The sequence below is a fragment of the Lynx rufus genome, unplaced genomic scaffold, assembly GCF_022079265.1.
Source record: "Lynx rufus isolate CCGP_SWC_20201006 ecotype Redwood Valley unplaced genomic scaffold, mLynRuf1.p SCAF_8, whole genome shotgun sequence".
Taxonomy (NCBI): domain Eukaryota; kingdom Metazoa; phylum Chordata; class Mammalia; order Carnivora; family Felidae; genus Lynx; species Lynx rufus.
Genome location: NW_025814896.1, coordinates 15,299,190 through 15,325,451, shown reverse-complemented (window position 1 = coordinate 15,325,451; position 26,262 = coordinate 15,299,190). Strand labels below are relative to the sequence as shown.

Here is a 26,262-nt window from a genome sequence, read left to right as displayed (position 1 = left end):
TCTGCCTCCTCTCAATGGCACGGCATGTCTCCTGCTTGGCTACTCAACCAACAATGTGCCTTTTGCCTCAGTCACTTGGCAGACCTTGAGGAGGACAATTAGCTCCATGGATCTCCTTCATACACCTTGTCCCACGCTTGGGCAGAGTAAGCAGATGCTTCCTCCAAAGATGTGATCTTCTACATAACTCCTATCCAGTGATCTACATTCTGATACTGAATCTCGCTAAGTGTGGCATGCAGAGCACTGCCTATCTCCACAGTGTGTTGTTTAAATATCTTAAATCTTTGTAATTTTTTGTCTCTTTGACTGTCAATAATTCGGAACGGTGTGTGGAGGGCTCTCACTACAAAGATTTCTCAATTTATGTCTGTAATTGCATCGGTGTTTGTTTAATAGATCTTGATTCTATTGATTTAGGTAAATGCAAACATTCCTGGTGAATGGAATCTTTTATCATTATACAGTGACTCCTCCTCTATCCTGACAATAAACTCCTCTTACAGCTCTGTATTTCCTGATATCTAACTATACCATCTCTTTTTTTTGTTTGCATTTGCCTCAACTTTTCCCCCTCATTTTGCTTCAACCTTTCCATGCACTTGTGTTTCATTTTTGAAACAGTGTAAATCTACATTTAAAAAATCTACATTTAAAAATCTACAATCTTTACCTATTAATTGATATTTATGGGATTTAATGACATGTGGGTTCATTTCTACAATCTTATTTTGAGTTTTCTATTATCTATCCTTATTATTTGGAGATTCTGTATTTGCAAATTGGTTTTGTGTGTTTGTCAAACAATTCAATAACAAGAAAACAAATAACCTGATTAATAAATGAACAAAGGACTTGAGTGGACTTTTCTCAAAAGAAAACATACAAATTACCAACCATATATGAAAAGATGTCAACACCACTAATCATCAGGGAAGTAAACACCAAAACTACAATGAGATATCACCTCATGTCTTCTTAGAATGCCTATCATCCAAAAGTCATAAGATAACAAGTGTTGATAAGGATGTGGAGAATGAGGAGTCTTGTGTGTGTTCGGTGGAAATTTAAATTGGTGCAGCCACTGTGGAAAACAGTCTGGAGGTTCCTCAAAAAAATAAGAAACAAAACTACTATATGATCAAGCAATCCCACTTCTGGGTATACTATATCCAAAGGAAATGAAAGCAATATTGAAGAGATATCTGCACCCCCAGTTCACTGTACCATTATTCACAATAGCCAAGATATGGAAACCATCTAAGTGTCCATGGATAGATGAATGGATAAAGAAAATGTGATATACATGAATATTATTCAGCCTTAAAAAAAAATCCTGCCATTTGCAACAACATGGATGAATCTGGAGGATATTATGCTAAGTGAAAGAAGCCAGACACAGAAAGGCAACTACTGCAAGATCTCAAAAAGTGGAACTCTTAGTAGCAGAGAGTAGAATAGTGGTTGCTAGAGACTAGGGGATGTCTAAGTCTTCTGTTGAAAGATGGGTAAGTTCTGGGGATCCAATGGATAGCATAGTGACTATAATTAATAATACTGTGTTGTGTACTTGAAATTTTCTAAGAGAGTAGGCCTTAAGTGTTCTCACCACACATAAAAAGGGGGGGGGTGACTATTTGAGGTCATAAATATGCTAACTAGCTTGATTATGTTGATCATTTCACAATATGTACCTATATCAAAATTTATTATACCCACCTTCAATATACACAATTTTTACACATCAATGTACCTCAATAAAAGCTTACAGATTTTTTTTTAAATAAAAAGAAGGTTCCACTGGGTATTCAGAACTAGATTAATTGCTTTAAGCCAGCATGTTGAAAAAATTTTTTTAATGTTTATTTGTTTTTGAGAGAGAGAGACAGAGTATGAGCAAGGGAGGGGCAGAGAGAGAGAGGGAGACAGAATACGAAGCAGGCTCCAGGTACTGAGCTGGCTCCAGGTACTGAGCCCACAGAGCCCAACACGGGCCTTGAACTCACAAACTGTGAGATCATGACCTGAGCTGAAGTCAGCCACTTAACCAACTGAGTCACCCAAGCACCCCTAAAAATTTATTTCTACTCTCTCTATGCTTCTGGTGCTACTCTTGAGTAATCCTCGGTGGGTCAAACAATCTCTTTCTTTTTGCTTTTTACTTCAGGTATATGTTGTATTTCTAGATATTCTACTTGGTACTTTTTCAATATTCTGGTGATTTTTTTTTTTTTTTTAGATTTTATTTTTAAGTAATCTCTACACCCGACATGGGGCTTGAACTCACAACCTCAAGATCAAGAGTCATACTTTCTACCAACTGAGCCAGCCAGGTGCCTCTTAAATTCTTCTGCTTCCCAGTCCCTAGCAAAATCTACAGTAGTGATGGGCAGCAGCTGGAATAAGATTGGAAGGAGCCAAAACTCTGAGAGAAGTGAAATCTTCCTCCGTTGGGTCAGCTGTAATTCTTTTTTTTATTTTTTATTTTTTCACGTTTATTCATTTTTGAGAGACAGAGCACAAGTGGTGGTGGGGTAGAGAGAGGGGGAGACACAGAATCTGAAGCAGGCTCCAGGTTCTAAGCTGTCAACACAGAGCCCGATGTAGGGCTTGAACCCAAGAGCGATGATATCATGACCTGAGCCAAAGTCGGACCCTTCACTGACCGAGCCATCCAGGGGGTCAACTGTAATTCTAAGAGAGTCGGTGGACCTCTGTTGTCCTTGTTTCTCTTTTCTCTCTTTGGTTTGTTCTCCGCCACTTGGCTCTGGATATGGAGCTGAAGTTGCGGAAGGGCCTGGCAATGCAGGGTAAACAAAGCCTAAGTTGTTTGGAGACTTGGGGAAAACAGAAGGCACTGGGGAGATCACCAAGGGAAGGAGTTGAGAAAGCAAACACATACAGTTGTTTATTTATTCCTGGGTTCACCTCCAAGCTGTGCATGCTGACATGCATCGAGAAATGAACTAACAGATACACCATGACCTAGGTCCCAGACTAGTCACTTGGTGGTGCATATGCAAGGAGGCACTAAATGAACTGCAAACAGAGGCTTTGAAAAGCTAAACTGACATTGGAACACAACCCACCCAAGACAGATTGAACTTTTCAGCCTGAACCTAATCATTTAAACTACTTTTCAAAACACAATGTCAACCTTCTCCATTCGATGTAAGCAAGACCTAGAGTCTTGTAAGTTTCATAATGTCCAGGATATAATCCAAAATTATGTAGCCTATGAAGGAAAAGGAAAACATCAACTCCTATGGCAAAATATCAACCTATGGCAAAAAGCTACCAACAGACTCCAGTTTTGAGATGAAATAAATGTTGGAATTATCTTTCAAAGATGTTAAAGCAACTATTATAACAATTCTTTTTTTTAATATTTATTTTTGTGAGAGAGAGAGAGAGAGGCAGAGAGACAGAGTGTGAGCTGGGGAGGGGCAGAGAGAAGGAGACACAGAACCTGAAGCAGGTTCCAGGCTGTGAGCTGTTAACACAGAGCCTGACACAGGGCTCGAACTCACAAACTGTGAGGTCATGACCTGAGCCAGAGTTGGATGCTTAACCAACTGAGCCACCCAGGTGCCCATATAACAATTCTGAAGCAAGTTATCATGAACACCCTTGAAACTGATGGAAAAATAGAATGTCTTGGCAAAGAAACAGAAGACATAAAGAAGAAGGAAAAGGAAATTTGGTAAGAACATAACAACTGAAATTAAACACTCACTGGGTGGGCTTGATATCAGAATGCACATGACAGAAAGAGGAGCAGTGACCTTGAAGACTGACCCATGGAAATTATCTAATTTGAACAACAGCAACAAAAAATATACTTAAAAAAGATACACAGAGCCTCAGGGACAATAACCAAAGTCCTGACATCTGTCACAGTCATGGAAAGAGAAGAGAACGGTACAAGGCTGAAAAAACATTTGAGGAAATAATGACTTGAAATTTCCAAGTATGTTGGAAGACACAGGCCTATAGACTCAAAAAGCTTGTGATGAACATGTAAGATTGACTCAGCAGCTTGTAAGTATGCACTACACTATTATTGACTATAATCAACATGCTGTACATTAGAGCAGGTCACTGTTTGCCACAATCAATGCCACTCTGTGGCTGCTACTGTTTTTATTTCCTGTTAGTAGTTGTCTCTATATGTTTCAGCTTAGTTGGTCTATGTGGGGTGAAACAGAAGCCCACCCTTTGTGTGATACCCAAGAAAGCTGGTGGGGCACTGACCCACCCTGCTCTCTCCTTTCATGGTGAGGGGACTTTAATGGGAGACTTCCCTTTGGCATGCAGCATGCAGGGATGGGATGATGCAGGCGAATGTAGCTGCCCTTTCTTCTCTTCGTATGCAATTATTCTCAGGTGTATGTTCCATTTTGCTGAAGTTTCTATGTGGACTCCAGAGCTTGCCCAATTACACCTGTGTAATTGTTGATCTTTGTTGTGGGACAGAGGCTGGGGTCTCATATGTTGTCATTTGGTGAACATCCCTCTGTATGCATATGTTTTGAAATGTCATATTTTCATTTTTGGTTCAAAATATTTTCTATTTTCTATCATGATTTCATTTTGACCCATGATCCCTCAGAATTGCTTTGCTTAATTTTTAATCATATGTAAAATATTTCTAGCCATTTTACTTTATTTATTTCTAGCTTAATTCCACCGTGGTCAGTTTGATTTCAATTTCTTGACATTTGTTGAGAATTTTTTTAAAAAAATGTTCCATTTGCTCTTGTTAAGAATGTATGTTCCACAGTAATTCTGAATTCTTTTTGATAGGCATTAGTCACTTATTATTTGTGTTGTTCAAATCTTTTAGATCGTTACTGGGTTTGCTGTATTTTGTTTTGTTTTTTCTTCCTATTCTGTAAGTTACTGGGAAGTATGTTAAAATTGTCTCTTGGTCCATAATGCTTCTGGCAATGGCAGACCAGTTTACTTGGGACCTTGAGATCCTTCCAGGAAAGCAAAATACGATTCCTTGAGGATTGTCCAGCAGCATTTTGGATACAAATCACCTGCCACTTCTGCTTTCAGAGTAGGTTAGCTCTGGGCTTTGAAGTGAGACACCCACAAGCAAAAGCTCATCATGTTCCTTAATGCACCTGCAGGTTAAGAGTGTCCTATTGCTTGGTGGTTCCAGAGTTTTTCTCAACCTCTTTTTTATGCTAATTTCTTAGCAGGAAACAGTTCACTGGTTTTGTCCTAAGGCAATCACCCCCTGCTAGTCCAGAAGAAAACTACAGACCTGTCCTCCTTCATCCATCTCAGCTAATACTCTTTCTGCAAAGCACCCCTCCCAACCCTATTCCCTACTAGAACCCCTATTTAAGTATATCTCTGGCCCTTAACTTGTATGTATTTCAGGAAATTGGCACAGGGGCTTTTAGACGATGAAGTCTACATATCTATTTGTAATAACCTGCTGAGTGGACTATGGTAGTTTCAGCCACCTGTCTGTGCCTGTTCGTTTTCCTTTGTTAATTCTAGCAAACAATACTTGTGCTCTGCAGGTTTTATGGGTATAACAACAGGGACCCAAAAGGAAAAGTTGGCAAATTAGAATATGTGAGGGTCATAGAGCTTAATACCAAATTGATAATCCAACCTTGTCTGCAACTTCATCTGTTGGTGTTGGGACAGTAGAAGGTAGGATATCAGCCTTTTATTTCCTTCAAGTTCTCATTCTTTTTCCCCCAGTCTGTATTTAATTCCATCATGGAGGAAAACTAACTTTCCTTCTGAGCTATCCCAATTCCTCTCTATCCCTCAAGGACCAAGCATCTCTTCTTCCAGAAAAATGACACGGACATGTAGCAACCCCTCTATATTTATAACTTAAGGCACTGTCTCATTCATCCCTTCTTGCCTTTTCCCATCCTGGTTTCTGTTTGCTTGGATCATAAGACTTAACCCTTCTTTGGACTATCTGCCAAAAGATAGAGTTAGCCACACCTGCACTCATGAGGAGTGGCCCTTGCCACAGCCTGAGCACAGTGTAGGCTCTATAACCCTCTAAAGCTTGCCTATTCTTTCTAGGAGTATTTATATTTGAAAAAATTCCTCCAGATTCCAAGTGACTGAGTAAATAATGATAACAAAAGAGGCATTGTCTGAGAGGACAGCTTGGAGAGGTCAATGGCATTTCTTTCCAGTTGCAGACCATGGGTGCTGCCACCTTTAAGGAAGATTGTACTTCCCTGGATTAGTTAAAAGGGAGGCCACTTGTGGGAACCTGCTAGAATCACAGGCCAGAAATAAGAAAAGAAAGGCTGCACCAAGGTATGGGGAACCCAGAGAGATGGTGTTTCCTGTAACCATAAGAACATCCCACACATAAGCAGTTTTCCCCAGGTATGTTAGTCAGTGAACCAAGAGAGTCCAGGAGTCTTGGCTAAGAAGAACAAACTTCCAAACGTTAAGAAATCAGGGAAATGCACTGGGAGACAGGGTTTGGGGGCTTAGGGAAAGGTGGAGACAGTGAATGGTCCTGGGATTATAGAAGAAGAGACAGAGCTTCTGAATTACTTCCACAGTTTATTTGTCAAGGAATTGAGATTGATAATATAATGGTTCAGGGAAGAGGGCTGTCAGGTAGGAGACATTGCCCTGGGACCCCTCTTCCTCCCTCCCCCTACTTTCCAGCTGGGACAAGATGATGGTCCCACTGGACATCAAGTAGTATTATTCTGATGCCCCATATCCATTTATTAACCAGTCAGGGTGGTGGTCATGGAAAAAGTAAACGCTGGCGTGGTGGTGGTGGTGACGGGTGTATAGTCCTCAGTGTCAGCCTCTGGAAGAGAGAATGGGTAGGTATTCAGTGGCCACACAGTCTGGTGAAAAACATTTCTTTAAGTATAACAGATCCTCCCAAACTCTGGTGGTAGGCATATTTTCTGTGATTTAGGATATTCGCACACCACGCTTCTCTCAAGATGTTTTTTGTTTGCTTGTTTGCTTTAAGCAAGACTCATGCTCAGCACAGAGCCCTATGTGGGTCTTGAACTCACGACCCTGAGATCAAGACCTGAGATGAGATTAAAAGTTAGATGTGTAAACAAATGAGCTACCCAGGCACACTATAGATGTTTTAAGCCCAATGAGTAAAGACACATAAATGTCAGACCTATGGGGTTTGGATAAATCAGGTAGGCCTGCAAGTGGCTTGGAATGGAGGGCGGACAGGGATTGGGGATGGGAGGAAGGGGTGGGGTACCTCAAGTTGGACTGGGTACCAGGACTAGGAAGACATATTCTGTCTGTCCCCTCAGTAGGGAGTCCACGGTCTTAAAAACCAAATGGCAAGAGAGGGGTGCTTCTGAGGTCCTACCATGTTTTCTGACGTTCATGCAGATAGGACCACAGAGAGAATAGCAGCATTCGTAGCCCACACCGCATTGCCAGGCATACTTGCACCTTCTGCCGCACTCGTAGTTACTGGGAAGCCTCAGGCAGTGTCTCGGTTTCAGTTCTACTATAACTGAGAAGGAACACATGAGCAGTGGCTCCAAGAAGATGACTTTTTCTCACTATTATCCACCCCTTTAAAGCCACAGGACTCACTCCATTGGTTTTTTGTCTTCTTCTCTGTGTCCAGGGATCTGGGTGGGCTTTTTTGTTCCTGGAGTCAAAATCCAGCTCCCACCCCTAACAAATCCAGCAACCATAAAATCACCTGCATGCAACTTAACATCACAGGACCTGAGTCCTGAAACCCAATTCCCAGAACAAAGAGTCCCAAGAGATCCTCTTGTCTCTTGCCCTCATTTACAGGGTAGGGGAATGGATCACAGAGAAGAGGAAGAACTGTCTTGTACTTTTCCCTGTCTCATTGAGACAGCCCTCCAAACCTAGCTGCTCCCCAGAAACCTCTGCCACCAGTTATGGACCCACAACTCCCCCCTCAATTCTGCTGATTTCAATTTTTTACCCCAGTGATTCCAGACTTCTCTTGGTCAAGCACACATTTAACTTCTCCTCTACATGCCCAATGGTCTAAAATACCCAATTCCCTTGACAAAGGGCATATTTCAAGAAATAATTAGTACCCCATTCCCAATTTGGTGCTCATGCTTGGAACTCCTAACTGGAGTCATAAACTCCTAGTGGCTCAGTCTAAGCACCTTCCACCTGGGTGTTGAAACCTGTGGAGGTTTCCACTGCTAAGATCCTCTTTAAAAAAAAAAAATGCCACGTAGCCACCACTGTCCCCACAACACACATAAAAACATCATTACTTGTAACATCAGGAGACCCTCAAACTTGAGAAGTGCACATTCAACTTTCCTCATATCCTGGCTTTAAAAAGGAACCAATGCTTTTATATATGCCAGTCAGTCCCTTTGTTCCTTTTGTTTTATACCCCTTCTTCATTTTGAAGCTCAACCAGAATACCTACCTGAATAAGGAGACTGAGTCTCAGATTTTTCTCTCAGTGTTCCTGCCACTGACATGATGATCACCACACAATACAGTGTGAACATCTGGAGAAACAACCCCTTCATGATGTGAACTCTGGATGTCTGAGTGTGAGCCTGGCAGGAGACCCAGGATTTCACCAGGTCCTGCTGCGGGTAGCGAAGGGCTTTGGGGTGTGGAGTGGAAAACACGTGACTGGTCTCTCACTACCCCCTCTGGTTCTGCCTCCTCTCCTCCACACACCACTCCTTGGCTGGGCATGGGTGTCTCCTGAGCTACTTGCCTTCTCCTTATGCTTTCTCCTCCTCTCATTGCAGAAATGAATTCTTCATAGCATTATCATTTATTTTAAAATTTGAAAAACAGTGCAAAGTACAAAGAAAAGTATTAAGATATGATCAGCTATCTATTAGCTAGATAGATAATAGTCATCTAGCTTATCATGACAGATAGCTTTAGAGTTTATCTCTCAATAAAAAAAACATACATATTTCTTGTATTAGTATTTCACTGCATTTTAAAAGCCATTTAAACTATGTGGCAACGAGAAATAATGAAATCTGGCCTTTGTAGCAACGTGGATGGAACTGGAGAGTGTTATGCTAAGTGAAATAAGCCATACAGAGAAAGACAGATACCATATGTTTTCACTCTTATGTGGATCCTGAGAAACTTAACAGAAGACCATGGGGGAGGGGAAGGAAAAAAAAAAAGAGGTTAGAGAGGGAGGGAGCCAAAACATAAGAGACTCTTAAAAATTGAGAACAAACTGAGGGTTGATGGGGGGTGGGAGGGAGGGGAGGGTGGGTGATGGGCACTGAGGAGGGCACCTGTTGGGATGAGCACTGGGGTGTTGTATGGAAACCAATTTGACAGTAAATTTCATATTTAAAAAATAAATAAATCCCCAAAGGCAAGGGAATTAAAAGCAAAAGTGAATTACTGGGACCTTATGAAGATAAAAAGCTTCTGCACAGCAAAGGAAACAACCAACAAAACTAAAAGGCAACCAACGGAATGGGAAAAGATATTTGCAAATGACATATCGGACAAAGGGCTAGTATCTAAAATCTATAAAGAGCTCACCAAACTCCACACCCGAAAAACAAATAACCCAGTGAAGAAATGGGCAGAAAACATGAATAGACACTTCTCTAAAGAAGACATCCAGATGGCCAACAGGCACATGAAAAGATGTTCAGCGTCGCTCCTTATCAGGGAAATACAAATCAAAACCACACTCAGGTATCACCTCACGCCAGTCAGAGTGGCCAAAATGAACCAATCAGGAGACTATAGATGCTGGAGAGGATGTGGAGAAACGGGAACCCTCTTGCACTGTTGGTGGGAATGCAAATTGGTGCAGCCGCTCTGGAAAGCAGTGTGGAGGTTCCTCAGAAAATTAAAAATAGACCTACCCTATGACCCAGCAATAGCACTGCTAGGAATCTACCCAAGGGATACAGGAGTACTGATGCATAGGGGCACTTGTACCCCAATGTTCATAGCAGCACTCTCAACAATAGCCAAATTATGGAAAGAGCCGAAATGTCCATCAACTGATGAATGGATAAAGAAATTGTGGTTTATATACACAATGGAATACTACGTGGCAATGAGAAAAAATGAAATATGGCCTTTTGTAGCAACGTGGATGGAACTGGAGAGTGTGATGCTAAGTGAAATAAGCCATACAGAGAAAGACAGATACCATATGGTTTCACTCTTATGTGGATCCTGAGAAACTTAACAGGAACCCATGGGGGAGGGGAAGGAAAAAAAAAAAAAGGACGTTAGAGTGGGAGAGAGCCAAAGCATAAGAGACTGTTAAAAACTGAGAACAAACTGAGGGTTGATGGGGGGTGGGAGGGAGGGGCGGGTGGGTGATGGGTATTGAGGAGGGCACCTTTTGGGATGAGCACTGGGTGTTGTATGGAAACCAATTTGTCAATAAACTTCATATAAAAAAAAAAAATAAAATAAATAAATAAATAAATAAATAAAAGGACTGAAAAAAAAAGCCATTTAAGAACATAAGCACATGGAAATGCCTTGGAGGCTTAGTTGGTTAAGCGTCCCACTCATGATTTCAGCTCAGGTCATGATCTCAGGGTTGTGAGATTGAGCTGGGAGTCAGTCCCCACCCTGGGCATGGAGCCACTTAATATCATCTCTCTCTCCCTCCCCCTCCCCCTACCCCACCCCCCTCCATAAAAATTACAACAAAAACAAATCAGTAAATATTAGTAAAAAAATTTTTTTAATCTCCAGACTTATAAATTGATCACAAAATTTGAAGTGGAACAACTTTTGCTAAGCCTGAATTTCCCGAATATTTCCTGTCTTTCATAAGAATTAGGTCCTAATGATACCAGCATATTTCCTATTTAAAGCATAATTAATTTACAATTTTTGTAGATGCACTAGCTTTCTATCACTCGATTCCATTACAGTGATTTTGGGGAGTGAGAGCAGCAAGATGGCTGAACAAGGGCCCCCTGCTTGAATCCTCCCTCTACAACAATTTGGCACCCACCCACACACAAAAGTACCTCTGTGGAAGCTTCAGGATCCAGCTCCTTGCACCAGGGGACCTGGGAGGAATATCCCCCGTGCGTTTGGTCACAGGCATAGAGACCTCAGTCTTGTTACCAGGGACTCTGAAGTGGCCTGTGGACTGGCTGTGTTCCCTCCTCAGCCACAGTCCAGGAGCCAGGGGAGAAGCCTCATTTAGACCATCACCCACACATGACAAGCTTTGTGGAAGTCCAGGCGTGAAACAGAGATGTCCCATCACACTGTTGGAGAGAAAAAGCAATCCAAGTGTGGACACATTGGAGAGGTTAAAAGTCACAGTTTGACTTTACCTGCATCACATCCATCCAGGTTTTTTAAAAAAAATCCTCTAAGGAATTGTGCCTGCAAGAATGTTGACATGTCCTCCGTGAACCCAGGCAAGAGGAAGTATATATAGTCCCTGCGGCACACTTCTGCTTGTTCCACGCTCACATTATTTACACATATTGTGCACTATCGATTCATCTTCCGCACATTACTAAGTGAAGACATCTTCTACACAAATTAAACCTTATGAATGAGGTTGGCATGAGCCAAGGGGGACTGGAAAAGCCCACCATATTAGAAGAAAAGTTGCTAAGTGTTCAGCATTTGAGAATGATGAGCACATAAAAGGCCACATGATTCTTCTGTGCACAAGAAAATAATTACTAAAGCTTTGTAGGCTCTAGAAAGCTAGGTGAGTCACCGGAGCATGGCATGATATTTTTGAATGCTGGCAAAATGGCTTCAGTGCTCTTTCCGGTTCTTTGGCTAAATCAGCTCTATTTACATTCCTCATCCAGCCCCGCCCAAATTCTCAGGAATCCATACAAATCCTCCAGGCAGTTTGGGTTTATCTTTTCTAATGAATTAAGATACTTACTAGTTAAGCCATTGCTTTCCAGCTTTCAATTTCTTGAAAATGCTTATTTCCCATTTCCTCTCCTATTCTCTTCAACCTTGCATATTAGGGTGAGTTTTTTCTTTTATGTCATTCTAGTGAGGTTTTAAGTGTAAGCAGAGAGAAAAAGGATAAAGGTCCCTCTAAATATGCCTATGTCTTAGTTCCAAGAACCAGAACTAGCTGACCTGGAGTGGTGAAGGGGCTTTGCAAATGAGATGAAGGGTAGTGACCTTGAGATGGGGAGGCTGGTGGGTCCAGTGTGACCATGAGTGGATGAAAGCACGGATGTTTCCTGACTGCAGTGGGTTAGAGACCCACAGAATAAGGCAAGACGTGAAGCATGAGGACCCAGTTGGCCTTTGCTGGCTCTGCAGATGGAAGAATGCGGCCCACGCCAAGGAATGTGAGTGGTCTCTAGAAGCTGAAAACAGCCCTCAGCTGACAGCTGGCAAGGGAATGGAGACCTCAGGCTCATAACATCAAGGACCTGAATTCTGCCGACAATCTGAATGGACACAGTCTTGGGTCCTTCCGTCTAGAAAGGAAACGCAAAAAGTAGCACTGCCCTGCTGACATCTTGATTGTAATTGGAAGAGACCCGTGTGGCACTTGTGACCTACAGAGCTGTAAGGTAATAAATTGTGTGGTTTAAGCCCCTAAATTCATGACTTATTACAGCAGCAACAGGAAACAGATATTCATATTCAAATACCCTGTTTAGCTGGCAGGCCCAATTTTGTGTTGGGATATCCAGCCTATCTGGATGTTTCTGTTTCTATCCTAACCCACTCCTCCAGCGTTCACCTTGCCCTCCAAGTGTTTATACATTCACAGTGGACGAGAGCCCTTCTTACATATTTACCTTCATTCCTAATTCTGAGGTTGTGGAATGAACTCCACCCTCGTGAGAGCCAAAGCAGAAGCTTTGTCATCTCAAACACAAGACAAACACGGAGAAACAACTTTTCTCTCTCAATGACCAGTAATGGCTTTCAAAATACTCCAGCCCTCAGATTCATGAGCGTGACTCTGTACTTGCTGGTTAATTTTGTGACCTCTTTTCCCTGGGGAAACAAACCTCACCTGCATGTTCTGGTTTCATGGTCAAAGGGCTTGATGGAAAAACAAGGAACTGCAGAGGAAGAAAAATTGCGACTCGGTTAATATTTTTCAAAATGCTGCACCACAGCACCATTTTATTATTAAGGCCACAAAGTCTTTCCTCATCCGGTTTTGAGCAACACAGCATTCCATTTTCCTCTAGTTTGGCTATGGTTCGAATGTTCTTACTTGGATTTGACATTTGAAGTAACTGTCTGAATTTTATTCTTGGGGGAGGGGGGTGTTTCATATCTTGCTTAGTCCTTGTGGGTCATGAGGTGATCTTAGAAGTGGAAACTTCATGTCAAGGACAATGGATCAAAGAGGTGAAGCGGCCTGGATCTTCTATGGTTTGTGGTGTCCCTACACTGGTTCGGGACACCTAATCCTCAGTCTTCCACATGAACAAATATTGACCCGTCCTACTTTAAGCCGCTATTTTCTTTGTTGTTGCTGTCATCATGCATTCGAAACGAATCCGAACTGAAACACCAGCTGAAGTGCATATTAATGGAGAATGGTGGCTTAAGAAGTCTCTATTTTTTTTATTTCTCACGTGCTCTCTCAGGAAGCCTGGTGAGTTGTATGTTACCAAAATGAGGTCGTTAAGAAAGAGAGAGGGGTCGGATCTAGGAACTGGGTGCTCTGATCTTGGAGGAACTGAAGTGCCACCGTGCTGGTGAAGAGAAGTCCCCAGTGCTGCTGTGTATGGCCCTGGAGCACAGCATATGCTGGTGCAGAGGCTGAAGACTTTCGGAGTTTCCACGGAGGAAAAGCAGCTACTTCCAGGATGCTTAGGATGAGTGGCTTCAGCTGCGGGTGCATTCTTTGGCTCTACCCTTGTACCGCCCGATGTGCTCCCATTCTGTCCCAAGTAGAAAGAGGAAAAGGTGACAAAAAGTATACAGTTCTGGTATTCTGATTGTCAAGGAGCTAACTGTCCCCCTTAAAAGGATTTCCTTTTTGGAATGCCCCGGATGAACTGAATGAAATTCCTTCCAGTAGTCAAAGGGAGGAAAATAGGAGATGAAAGCCAAAGCTCCAAATGTAAGCAACTGCTCGCCTGGGGCAACACATCTTCTCTCCCTTCCACCTCTCCACGACTCAGGATTGCATTAAGCAATCTCTTGCAAAAAGGTATCTTCTATTCAGTTTTCAGAGCTTCACCTGTGTCTGCTGTTTCTTAAAAATAACCAGTTTAAAATAATGAATACGCCATAGAGGCAGATCTTTCAGTTGGCAAAATTTTCTCCCCTTCATAAGAGACATTTACACGCATGAGGGAAGTCTCCATTTGTAAGCCTGTCCTCCTCTCTGGATGTGGAAGAGAAGGATGACTTTCAGCCCCTAGAAAGTCTTTATCAAGGGAGCCTGCAGCAGAAATCTGCATAACGACCATGCCTTTGTCCACTGTGCCTTTCCTCGTGACTTCCCATAACGGGCCTTCCCTTTCCTTTCCACATCTTTTGTCTTCAGCTGAAGATGTCATTGGAGGAGATGGCTTGGGCCACTTGGGGGAGTTCCTAAGTTTTCCTGGTCTCTCCCAGGTATACTGGAGGTATACATGTTGGGAAACTTGTTTGTTTTTCTCCTGCTAATCTTTGATTGCAGTGGCAGGGGGGGTTGTGGGGGGGGGGTCTCAGACAAGAACCCAGAAGGGGAGAGGAAAAGGCACTTTTTCTTCCTATACTATCCTGGATACCCAAGAGGACAATACCTTCTTCCTTCCCTCATCCTTCTGTTGGGTGTCCCTAACCTCTTGTTTTTCTTGACTTCTTTTGTCATGAAGAAATAACCACTTTCACTCAATCGAGCTCCAGGTCACCCTTATCCCTGAACGTCAAGACGAAGCCCCACTCCTGAAGGATGTTTGCCTGAGCCGCTGAGTCCTTGTGCCTTTTCCTTACTCTGAGCTCTAAGGCACTAACCAGTGTTCTGTTAGGCCTAATCCTTGCTGGCCTCAGTCTTTGCTGTATCACATCGTGGAACCTTTCCCTGGGCTCCACCGCTGATCAGTGTGATCTGCTGACTCAGCCCCTCTAAATGAATATATACTGTCCTCTGGATCAGGAAGAGGCACAGATATGAATACATCCTAGGGACTTTATAATCCCCTCATCCAAGGGAAGTTATATCTCTAAACGATCTTCAAGGGGAGCTTGGATGGCTCAGTCGTTTAAGCATCCGACTCTTGATTTGGCTCAGGTCATGAGTTTGTGGTTCGTGAGATCGAGCCCTGCCTTGGGCTCTGTGCTGGCAATGGGGAGCCTGCTTGGAATTGTCTCTCTCTCTCTGACCCTGAAATAAATAAATAAACATTAAAATGGTCTTCAAGATACTAATGGCAGAATATAATATGACATATATTATATTTGAATTTAATCTAAGGGAACACTATGGGCCGGAAGCCTGCCTGGCATTACCAGACATGTCAGGATATGACTCATATTACCCACGTAAAACTACCATGCAGACACAACAGGCAGGAATAAGAGGATATAAGGAGGCAGAAGGAGGGACGATTCTGGAAGCTGAGTGCCCGCCTTGAGGGCAGGACCACCTTCTCTAATGAGAGGAGCCACCAGCTTTCCAGGGGGCGCTTGTTCCATTTTGCAGTGATGTGGAGGCCAAGGTCTTGGGTCTTGCTTGAGGAGTTTGGCTTTGCCTAAGTAGACAGGTCAGAGGCCACCCTGTGTTCACCAACTCCTGCTTTCTGTTCTCCTTGGGCATACAGCGAGACTATATTTCCCAGTCTCCTTTGCAAATAAGGGACCACATGACCACATTATGGCAAATAGCACGTGGATGGAGCAGAGCTCCACTTCTAGGCCTGGCTCTTAAAAACCTTCTGCAGGAGCTTCCACGCAACCTTCTCCCATCTGTTGGCTGGATGCAGAGGAGGCTCTGGGAGATGATGGCGTTATAGGTAGAAAGATGTATGGTGCCTGAATCATGCATGGCATGGGGGTGTTCGCCAACCACCCGCAGTGAAATCTATTGTGAATGAGAATAAGCTTTAATTGTGTTTACTGACATTTTTCTTTTTTTTTTTTCTTTTTTTTTTTAAATTTTTTTTTTCAACGTTTATTTATTTTTGGGACAGAGAGAGACAGAGCATGAACGGGGGAGGGGCAGAGAGAGAGGGAGACACAGAATCGGAACCAGGCTCCAGGCTCCGAGCCATCAGCCCAGAGCCTGACGCGGGGCTCGAACTCACGGACCGCGAGATCGTGACCTGGCTGAAGTCGGACGCTTTAACCGACTGCGCCACCCAGGCGCCCCGCACTGACATTTTTCTAAATCTCTGCATTGTTGCTACAGCCGTGAGTCTACTGAATAACTGGGAAGGCAGACTAACTGGGTTGTCTATAACCCGTAGTGGGGCGGGAAGAACAGTTCGATCACTGTGAAGAGACAAATGGAACCACAGGAATGGAGTATAACACACTGCAGAGCCCTCGGGTTGGTTGTCAGTTTATTTGGCTGAGACTTGAAACTTCTCAGGACAGAGAGATCAAGGGGAGAATAGAATGGTCCTCAGCCAGGGCAAGGGAATAACTCAACAGGTAGCCAGGCAGCACTCTTCTTAGACTACATAGGCATCCTCTAGCCCACATCAGTGGTGGGGCAGCTAGAGCCTAGAGGTTTAGCATGGATTTAAAGGGTTCTCTGGAAGAGAAAAGTCAGGTGGTTAAAAGTCAGGGAACACCCATTCCCAAACTTAACAACACCCCTGGCCCCGGTTAATGGGAAAAGGAATTTGTTCTGTAATTCAGGGGTTACCCACTTTTAAGCAATTTCTCCCAAGAAGTTTGCCAATTCATCACACAGGTGGAGACTGGGCCTTGTGGGCCTGCCTGAGACAAGGGGCCCACACAGAGGCCAGACTAAGGAGTCCATAATCGGGGCCTTGGACAAAGGAGGGATGAATAACTGATGGGTGACCTTTTGGGGGAACTGAATGAGAAGGGAGAAAAGTAGAGCCCCCCATGTTTGTGTCTTGATTTATTTTGCCCTGAATGTCAGCCTAGGTACAGAGATAGTAGGGCATGGACTTATGCTGCCTGTTTCTTTGTCCGGGATTTGGGTGACTTCTGTTCCAGGTCCCACCTTCTGAATGAGGGTGACCAGTAGTGAGGAAGCATATCTAGGCCCGACCTTGCCACTCCAAACAACTCACTCATTGTCCAAGCAGATGTTTCCACAGAAGGTCCAGCAGCATGTATGATTGGGAGATAAACACTCCTGTAATCTAGTGCACCTCTTCTCACAGTACTCTAACAGAGGCTGTATCCAGCACTGCTCGACCACTGTTCTTCCAACTGAAACTGAGACGATAGATGTTGGCAGATCCACCCACCCACAACTTAGAGAAGAAACCCTTCTCAAGCTTAACTATCCCCAAGCTCTGGAACCTGAGCTTGAAGTCACAAACAAAACATTTCTCTGCATTTTAAGAAAATCCTTTTCTTGAGTTCTAGTTGTGTCTGTTCACAGGAGACCATTCTTGCATGCCATGCCTTCCCTCTCTCCCCACATCCCTACAGCACTGCAGGCATTCGGGTCCTCCCCAAGCTCCCTAAAGATAGGACCCAGGACAGCCTCATCATCTAATGGCACCACTTCACCAAGTCTATCTATTCTCATGGGACGTTGGATTTCAGGGCCTGCAATATACTGTAGCTCCAATTTCCACACCCAGTTTGCAGAATGGAAGACTGAGCTGGAGGAGAATAGGCACCTATATTTCCTCTTGTCTATTTGCTTCCTTGCTGGTACCACCTAAGCACTCAGCCTCTCCCCAGATTCCCAGTACCCTCCTTTTACTATCCCCATTTTATCCTCTGACCCCAAACTTAGACTCTAAGGATCCCTTATTAGTTTTTTCCAGTTTTCATATTCCAAGGAAATAATATTGCCCTTTTGGTATTCATCAAAGGCACAGAGATTCCGAAAAGAAGGGCTCAGAGGGAAGCTCTGTGTTGGTGCTTCCCCTACCTAAGGTAGTCTACCTTTGTCAAATATCATTTCCCACAAGCTTATGGAATGGACTTATGGACTGAACTATGTTCCCTTTCCATATACCCATGATGGTTGCTTTCAGAGATGAGAGGGGGAGCATGGAGGGGCACTTGATTGGCAACATCCAACCAAAATCTTCTTGGGTGTCTCAGCTCTAAGGAGGGTTGGGATCCGGGAAAGGTGGTCCCTGAATCAGCTACACCAGACATCCCGGGCCTGGGCAGAGACCCCTCCTCCCTTGCCATACCACCTACAAAATGTCTTGTTCCTGAGGCCTCCCAGCACAGGCAGAGGCATCACAACCCCATAGATGATCACGTTGAGTAGGAGAACCCAGGGCTTCATGGTAGTAGTCTCTATGCGTGTTTGGGTTAAGTTCTGGTCTTCTCCCAATGCTGCCAGAGGTACAACAGGAATTAAAGAGAGTAGGATCAGAAAGAGAGAGAACATGCTTATGAATATTGGGTTATTCTTTCTCCTACTGTCCCTTTACACCCTCTGTCACCCAACAACATATCAAACTAGCCATTGGCTTCGCAAGGCTACTTCCCCATCTCACATTACAGCCACTTCCTTTGCAAAATTTTTTCGTTTAAAAGTGCATTGCGAGAAAGAATGAAGTCTGGCCATTTGTAGCAACATGGATGGAACTAGAGGGCATTATGCTAAGTGAAATAAGTCAGGCAGAGAAAGACAGATACTATATGTTTTCACTCATATGTGGATCCTGAGAAACTTAACAGAAGACCATGGGGAAGGAAGGGGAAGGGGGAAAAAAAGTTACAGAGAGGGAGGGAGGCAAACTATAAGAGGGTTGTTGGGGGGTGGGGGAAAGGGCAAAGTGGGTGATGGGCATTGAGGAGGGCACCTGTTGGGATGAGCACTGGGCGTTGTATGGAAACCAATTCAACAATAAATTATATTTAATAAAAAATAAAAATGCATTGCGTTTTCTGATTAAAAATCGATAAATCTTCAGTTTGTATAACTAGTCAAACAACAAAAAATATAAGAAGGAAATAGATAGGCATTCGTAATTGCACCACCCAGAGATAACCAGTGTATGTGTATCCTTTTTGTTGCCCTCAATATTTTTATGAACCTGGATAATAGAACCCACCAAGTGTCCTGAATATTTTTTTTTTTTTTACTTCAGAACATATGTAATAGGATAATATAATGGAAGTGTTAGTCTAGACGCTATGACAGAGTGCCAGAGTGAACTCAAAATGAGTTATGAGAGATGGGTTACTCAGTAGGACCTGAGAAAGTTGACAGCCAAGAACGGGTCAGGGACCTCTTAAACTTTGATCTAATCAGATGACCCAAAGTTAAAGGAGTTGTAGAGAGGCCTTCAACGATTTTATTGGTACGAAGCTCTGCTCGGGAAGCAGGGAAGCTGTCTTCTAATTCCAAGTTGAGAGAAAAGGCTTTGTGGATACTACTCATAGAGCTTACTGTGTGTCCCAGAAGTTTGTAGGGATACCATAGATCTGAGTCATGATTGAAGGCTCTAAAGGGTGAGGGATCTGGCCAGAATGGCCTTTAGTAGCAGAGAAGAGGGCTGCAGTTGGGGCACATCTAAATTGTAAATGGCCAGATAGTGTTTTGTGTCTGCAGCGAACCCTTGGAATCTCCCACGAAAAGGCGCCAGCAGCACAAAGCCAGCTTAGGATAGCATCTACTGTGTGAGAGCTGTCCTACTTCCTCCTGTTGCTTCTCCCTGCCTCTACTCTCTAAGAAGCAGAAAAGTTTTTTAGCTAGATGGGGGTGACAGAACAGAATCACAAAGAGCCCAAGCTAGAGCTTCTGAGGGAGGAGCGAGTTCACAGTTCTCAACAATTGGTGGAGTTGTGGTTCGTTACATGGATCTGCACATTTAACTATTAGGTTGAGATGTTTTGTGACTGAGCAGTCACACAAAAGGTGGGGCTCCTGCCTACATTTTCCAGGAGGAGAAAAGAAACAACTAGCCATTCTGAATAAAGAATACACACGAGGGAGACAAAATAATATGATCACATCACACAAGTCATGCCAACAAGCCAACTATAAATATCACGATCGATCCCCCAGAGATGGTTAAGGAAATTGTTAAGGAAAAAAGAGTGAAGCAGAAGATGAAATAGCCTGCTGACAACTGGCAGCTGAGGGGTGGGGGGAAGATAATTACCAGTCAATTTTCCCAGTGCTCTACTGTCTGCCCCCTTTAACCTTTATCTTCTGCTTTGCCGTCCTGAAACCAGAAAGGAAGGAAAACAAAAGAGCCCAAGGAAAGATCAAAATTCTAATGTGATGATCGCATCGTCACAGGTAATGATTGTCCTTGTCCCTGAAAGTCTTTATATTTGCTCAGAAGTTTTCAACCAAGCAGAAGAGAGTCCTGTGCACTGTCCAGTATGGTGGCCCTTCCCATATGTGACTATTTTAAGTCAACTTAAAATTCAGCTTCCAGTCCTTTCAAGCATTCCATAGCCACACGTAGCTAGTGGCTATTACACTGGGCAGCTCAAACATCAAACATTTCTATCATCACATAAAATGCTACTGAAAAACGCTGCTCTAGACGAATCAACCAAAATGCCTCTGCTCAAAAGCAAGTGTAAGTCATACAGATCCTTTAAAAGGTGCAAAATGTTTCCAAGGGGCCTTTGAAAACTTACTCTCCTTTCAGAATAAGTGAAATTTAGAAGCTGGAAAAATGCAAGTTTTAGGCATGTGAATCTTTGGCACGCTGACTTTGAGCAGGTTGGATTTAGGAGACCTGAAGGGAAGAGGAGAGAAGGAGATTGTGGGGAGAAACAAAGGAGGGCAGCTTTAAATGTAAAAGATCAGATGCTGGGGGGACTTCCACCCTTAGGTGCTTACATCTGCGCTCCCACATTCTCCATTCAGAAACTGTGTCCCTGCCAGCCTGCCTCAGCACGGCTTGATGAAGGAAAACTGCCAAGGGAAGGCACTGGGGCTCATTTGCCATGGGGCAGTGTTTACCAGAGGATACAACCTGACTGGTGAAGCTCCAGGGCAAAGGCAAACTATCTTCGAGCACGACAGGTTTCCAGAAATCCTATAAATCACTCACGTTGTCTGCACAAGCACGCCAGCTCAAGGTGGCGGGCTGTCCGATTTTGCGCCTGGCTCAGGCTGTTTCTGTGGTCCTCTGAGGGCATCGGCACACGGCAAGAGAGACACGCAATGCCGACGCTCCGTCCTCCACTTACAGGTGGGGATCTGAGGTAGGAGGTAGCTGGGTGAAGGTGAGCACGCACTGGGGTAGAGCTGGGGTCCTGGAAACTGCCTTTTGCACAAAGAAGGAGGAAGACTGGTGCACAGTAAATCCAAAGCCATGGGTTCCATGCAGCTATTTATTTGTATCTAAAAATAGCACTCTCCACCTAAGTTTTCCAGAACTTTGAGATCTGTTCATTGACGAGGCCTTGCTCTTAGTCCAGTTTTCTGCGTTCCTTACTTGCCCTTAAAGGGTGTTGACGATCCTGGGGATGTCCTATCCCCTTCTCCGCACACCTCAGGTGCCCTCACTGAGCCAGAGAAGAGAAATATAATCACGCCCAGGCTGGGCACTACTCACATAGAGAATTCTGGGCGACTCTTTGGGCATCTTTTGAGACAGAGTGTAGGGTGATGACAAGGCCCCTGGGCATCGCAAAGACCCAGAACTACTGCGCCCCTCAGAATTCAGGGTCCTCGGCTTTCCAGATAATGTTTAAGAGGAGAAAGTGTTAGATTTAGTTAGAGTCAGCGGTACGGGTGTCTTGTTTCACATCTGCCCCTTTTATTTGTGTGACCTCAGACAGGTATGTCACCTCTCTCCCAATTTTCTTATTCGAACACCAGAGACAACAATCCCCATCTCACAGAAATGGTGTCGACACCATCTGGGCCGGGAACTCCTCCAAGAAGCCACAAATAAAATGTCATGCCTCAAGATCCTTACCCCCACCTACCTCTGAAGGTGTCTGAGGTGAGTGTCTGCAGTAACTGGCTGAAAGCTCTTTTATGTGACCACTTCCACCCGGGGAGCGGGAGGGGAGGTAGTGGCTTGGAATGGGGGGAGAGGAGCAGAAAAACAAAGTTCAAAGGCCTGGAACTTAATGGTGATTGGGTTGTGGCAGATCTGTAAGTTCTACCCAGGAACTACACGGTGGCTGTATCACAGACTCTTTCCTCTGATATTCTCCCATTCCAAAGTATCGGATTTTCTTTGATGTGAGCAGCACCTCCTGTAAGCTGGGAGGAACGCTGTGTACCTGAGTCAGCTCTGGCCACCTAAGCAGACCCAAGTCTAGACTCTTTCTGTGGCGCATCTGATTCTACCCAAAGGTGGGGAGTGAAGGGCAGTTTGTACAACTATTTGCCTTGGACTTGCTTTGTGCTAATAAGGTCCCACCCTCCTCTGTATTGATTCTCTTTTGCTCTTTCAGGCATCACACTGTCTCCCACCAAATGCCCTGGGGGTCGTATGTGGATACAAAGAGACTGTGTAGGAAGGACTTTAGGAAAGACAGATGACCACCCAGCAAATGAGGGAAGGGAAGTGACGGAATCTTGGCAGTTTGTGAGGTGAGGGGTGGGGGATCTGCTCACCAAATATCAGAGAGGAGCAGTATATTGGGCACTCGTACCCATGACTTGGAGCTGATTAGACAAAAGAGAAGAGTCAGGTGGGCAGGGGCCAGGGCTCCCGAGGAGCAGACCTCCTTCTTGCAAACTCTGTCTCCAGGAATATTTCCTACACTGTCTGGAGACACCCATATACAAGTGATGTGCCCCAGGATGTGTCGGGTGCATCGAGCAGTGGGATTCCAGGGACTTGGCTGAGGAGGGTGGACTGTATAGAGACAAAGGGCAGAATTTGGGGACCTGGGTACAAATGTGTGGGAGCAAACTGAAGGGAACTTTGAGGGGGACTGCAAATGGTGCCAAACCTAAAGCTACTGAATTATGGATTCCCAAGTCCTTGCTTTCTATGGTAGGAAAACGATGTTCTGTACAGGGCAATCACAGCCCTGCCCTGGGTCTGGCCCAGATGTTAGGGGCCCTTCGGGGTCTGTTTGAGGAGCACCGTCGCTGAGAGTGCCAAGGAGCTTCCTCCCAGGATTCTTGCCACTCTTGGTTCCGGATCACGCAGATGGGTATGCAAAAAAGCTGTGTAGAATTTAGGAAAACAGCAGGCTCTGGCTGTCACTATCCGTATATTTTATACACACAGGCACACATACGCACAGTGGATATACACACACATATATAAACACACACACATTTTTACACGCATATATAAACACCCCTCATATACATACACACATGCACACACAGACGTACAAACACACATATGTTTACACACACCCATATGGGCACAGATGTATGTATAGGTACACACACGTTATTATGTATGTATACATATTATTATACGATTATATATACACATATACACACGTATATTACACCTGTATATAATACTTGCTCATGTATTTCCGATCCATAGTGTGCCTATGTTTTCTTCTACAGCTGCAAGGTTGTGTTGTTGGTGCCTGCTCTCATAGTCTCCGTTCCCGAGCTCTCCATATATCCTAGAAATCGATTACTCCACATGCATTTGCATTTTCAAATGGATATATAATTGACATATAACATTATGTTAGTTTCAGGTATACAGAATAATGATTCAAAATTGGTGTAGTGAAATGATCATCACAATAAATCTAGCTAACAGTCATCACCACACTATTACACATTTGTTTTCCTTGTGATGAGAGCTTTTAAGATCTAGTCTCTTAGGAGTATTGTCTACACTGTCTACACAGTATTGTTAACCACAGTCACCATGCTGCACAGTACATCCCCAGGACTTACTCATTTCATAACTGGAAGCTTGTGCCTTTTGAACACATTTTGTTCACACCCTACCTTCCACCTTCGGTGGTTGTCAATTTCCACCTCTGACAACCACCGAATTGTTCTTCGCACGCATGAGTTTGGGCTGTCTTTGTTTTCTACTCACATATAAGTGAGATCATACAGCGTTTGCATTTTTAAAGGGATCCAATCTCCAGAGAAAAAAATGGCTGCTCGTGGAAATGTAAGCATCACTTAGGAATTCTTTTTGGATAGGAATCCTTTTTGGATAGTTGGCCTCAGGGTAAAGGGTGAGGGTTGAGTGTCTTGGGCTAAAACTATCCCACCCAGGAAATGTTGAAAGAGGACACAGTTTGTGGAGATCTTCCCGCAGCCACTAGGATGAACAAGTAGAGAAGAGGAGGCAGGTGAGAAAGGAAAGGCCGAGGGGCTCCCCCTAAGGGAACAGAATGGGGAGAACAGAATGGAGGTAGATTAAATTTAAGAGGCGGCCCCCTTGGGGTCTCCTACTCTGTGCCTCAGAGTGTAGCCCCATCTACCTCATTTTTAACTTGGCCCTTCTGACTCCAGGCTGAGGAGTGTTCTGGTTAGCACTGGGAGATACCATAAATGAGCAGTTTCTCCCTGGCGGGACTGTTTCAGTGAGCAGATCAACAATGAGGCTGGGCCTCAGGGGCCTGCAGGGGAGCAGGGGCCGATGGGAGAGAAAATAGAGAAGCATGACAAGGGGAGAGAGATCAGAGCCCCAGACTCAGAGAAAAGGTCTGCACTGGGTCCTCAATGCTTACAGGCACAGGGAGTAAAACAGGCAGGTCTGTGAACATTTGTGCTGGTTTATTTGACAGGAACAAGCGGTTCAGACAGGAGGGAGGGTGCATTCCTCTTGACATCCTGGTGCCAGGGATCTGCGGTCCTGGTGTTGGTCTGCCTAGAGGGTTAGGGGAGCAGGGTGCACAGCCCATCCCCCTCACCCACTCCCTAGAGTGTCATGCAGATATTCCCACAGAAGGTTGAACAGCATATGTTATTTGCTTGACAATCTTGGTGATATTCACATGGACGTCTGCACATATATATGTTGGTGTGCTTTTCACAAACCTTGACTTCATTGAACTGCTCTATTTCTGAAACAGAGCAGGAGCAGAGTCAGTGGAACCAGACCCCTAGAGATCCTGTGTCTCAAGCTTAAAGCCTCCCCAAAGACCCCAGTACCCAGGTCCCATTTATGAAGCTCTTGGACTTTTCAAGGCACTCACTTTCTGCCCTTTACACCCAATCCTGGTGATTGGTAGTATCTTAAATCCTATATCTCTCCACTCTAGCCAACAGATCTCAATGCCTGGCCTTCCTGGGCCCTCTGTATTCTCTGCAGCCAGGAACCTGTCTCCCAAGTTAGTCATGGTCTTGGTGAAGTCACCCCCATAGAATCTACACTATAAGAAACTCAGCAAAGTCTGAGACATCCTGCAGAGCCACTCACTTCCCAGAATTTGCAGGGTCCAGAGAGGAAGATGACCTGTCACCTTCCCCCCCTCTCCTGTGCCTGTCACTGTGTCCAGGACCCCTGCCCCTTCCCAGAAAATACCACTTGCACTATTTCCCTTCCACTGCCATCATCCTGGTCCCTCTGATGAGAACTTTGACTTGACCCTGGACACTCCAAAACTTACTTTCCCAGGGCCCTTTCATTCTGTACCCACCCCCATCAATATCTCTGGATGCTTACAGGTCACATATGGGCAGAAATCCAAGAATAGTGGTTCGGTGTCCCCAAGTGATTCTCAGCCCTGATGAGGGTACACTGCTCTGTGTACCATTTGTGTCTGTGTACTTCGAATGGAGAATCAAAAGACAAAGTTTCCCCCTCCAACCCCATCAGTGTTCCCGGTGCTGGGTAAAGGGGCCAGAGGGCTATCGTTTGGAAAGACCCAGAATCTTCATAGTGCTGTGGTCAGAGTAGGGTGTGATTTAAGGTTCCAATTTCCAGGTCCTCCCCAGACAGGACACAGCCTCTCCTGGCCCCTTTCTCTCCCCACCCCCTTAGTCCATCACCTACTCTGCATCCTGTTCAGTGTACGGTGCCCTCCCTGGACCTGTAGCAGCGGCAGCAACACAGAGAGGAGCAGGATGGGCAGGAGAGCCTGGGTTGGCATGACTCTGGCCGGAGTGGACAGCTCTCAGTTTGGGAGTCTCTGGGTGCTTGTCCTGGGCTCCTCCCTGCTTCCACTGGCCAAACAAGGAGGCTTTACCCTCCTCCTCTTTGCCAGCCCTTACCATGGCCTGTTCTCTGGGACTTAGACTCTTCAGATGACTCCTCCTCTTACATGATTCACTCTCTCCTTTGCAAACAATAT

At 44.5% G+C, this 26,262-nt stretch overlaps 2 protein-coding genes across 2 annotated transcripts; both read right to left on the bottom strand.

Annotated features, from left to right (window-relative positions):
• Nucleotides 1-16,835: 16,835 nt before the first annotated feature.
• Nucleotides 16,836-18,379, bottom strand: WFDC9 (WAP four-disulfide core domain 9). The gene is made up of 3 exons (XM_047069141.1): nucleotides 18,289-18,379; nucleotides 17,193-17,340; nucleotides 16,836-16,869 (listed from the first exon to the last, which is right to left on the bottom strand). The coding sequence occupies exons 1-3, from the start codon at nucleotides 18,377-18,379 to the stop codon at nucleotides 16,836-16,838; spliced, it is 273 nt and encodes a 90-aa protein (XP_046925097.1).
• A 6,507-nt stretch (nucleotides 18,380-24,886) lies between these two features.
• On the bottom strand, nucleotides 24,887-26,061 carry LOC124503365 (WAP four-disulfide core domain protein 10A-like). The gene is made up of 2 exons (XM_047068369.1): nucleotides 25,965-26,061; nucleotides 24,887-25,032 (listed from the first exon to the last, which is right to left on the bottom strand). The coding sequence occupies exons 1-2, from the start codon at nucleotides 26,059-26,061 to the stop codon at nucleotides 24,887-24,889; spliced, it is 243 nt and encodes an 80-aa protein (XP_046924325.1).
• Between the last annotated feature and the right edge of the window lie 201 nt (nucleotides 26,062-26,262).

Excerpts from the sequence above, each read along its gene's own strand:
- WFDC9 (XM_047069141.1), bottom strand. The coding sequence starts at position 18,379 with ATGAAGCCCTGGGTTCTCCTACTCAACGTGATCATCTATGGGGTTGTG. Across the intron at positions 17,341-18,288 it reads CCTCAGGAACAAGACATTTT|TTTCAGTTGGAAGAACAGTG; the intron begins GTAGGTGGTATG and ends CTATCGTCTCAG. Across the intron at positions 16,870-17,192 it reads AACATCTGCTTGGACAATGA|GCAGGCCCACAAGGCCCAGT; the intron begins GTGAGTTGTTTG and ends CCCTTGTCTCAG.
- LOC124503365 (XM_047068369.1), bottom strand. The coding sequence starts at position 26,061 with ATGCCAACCCAGGCTCTCCTGCCCATCCTGCTCCTCTCTGTGTTGCTG. Across the intron at positions 25,033-25,964 it reads TACACTGAACAGGATGCAGA|AAATAGAGCAGTTCAATGAA; the intron begins GTAGGTGATGGA and ends GCTCTGTTTCAG.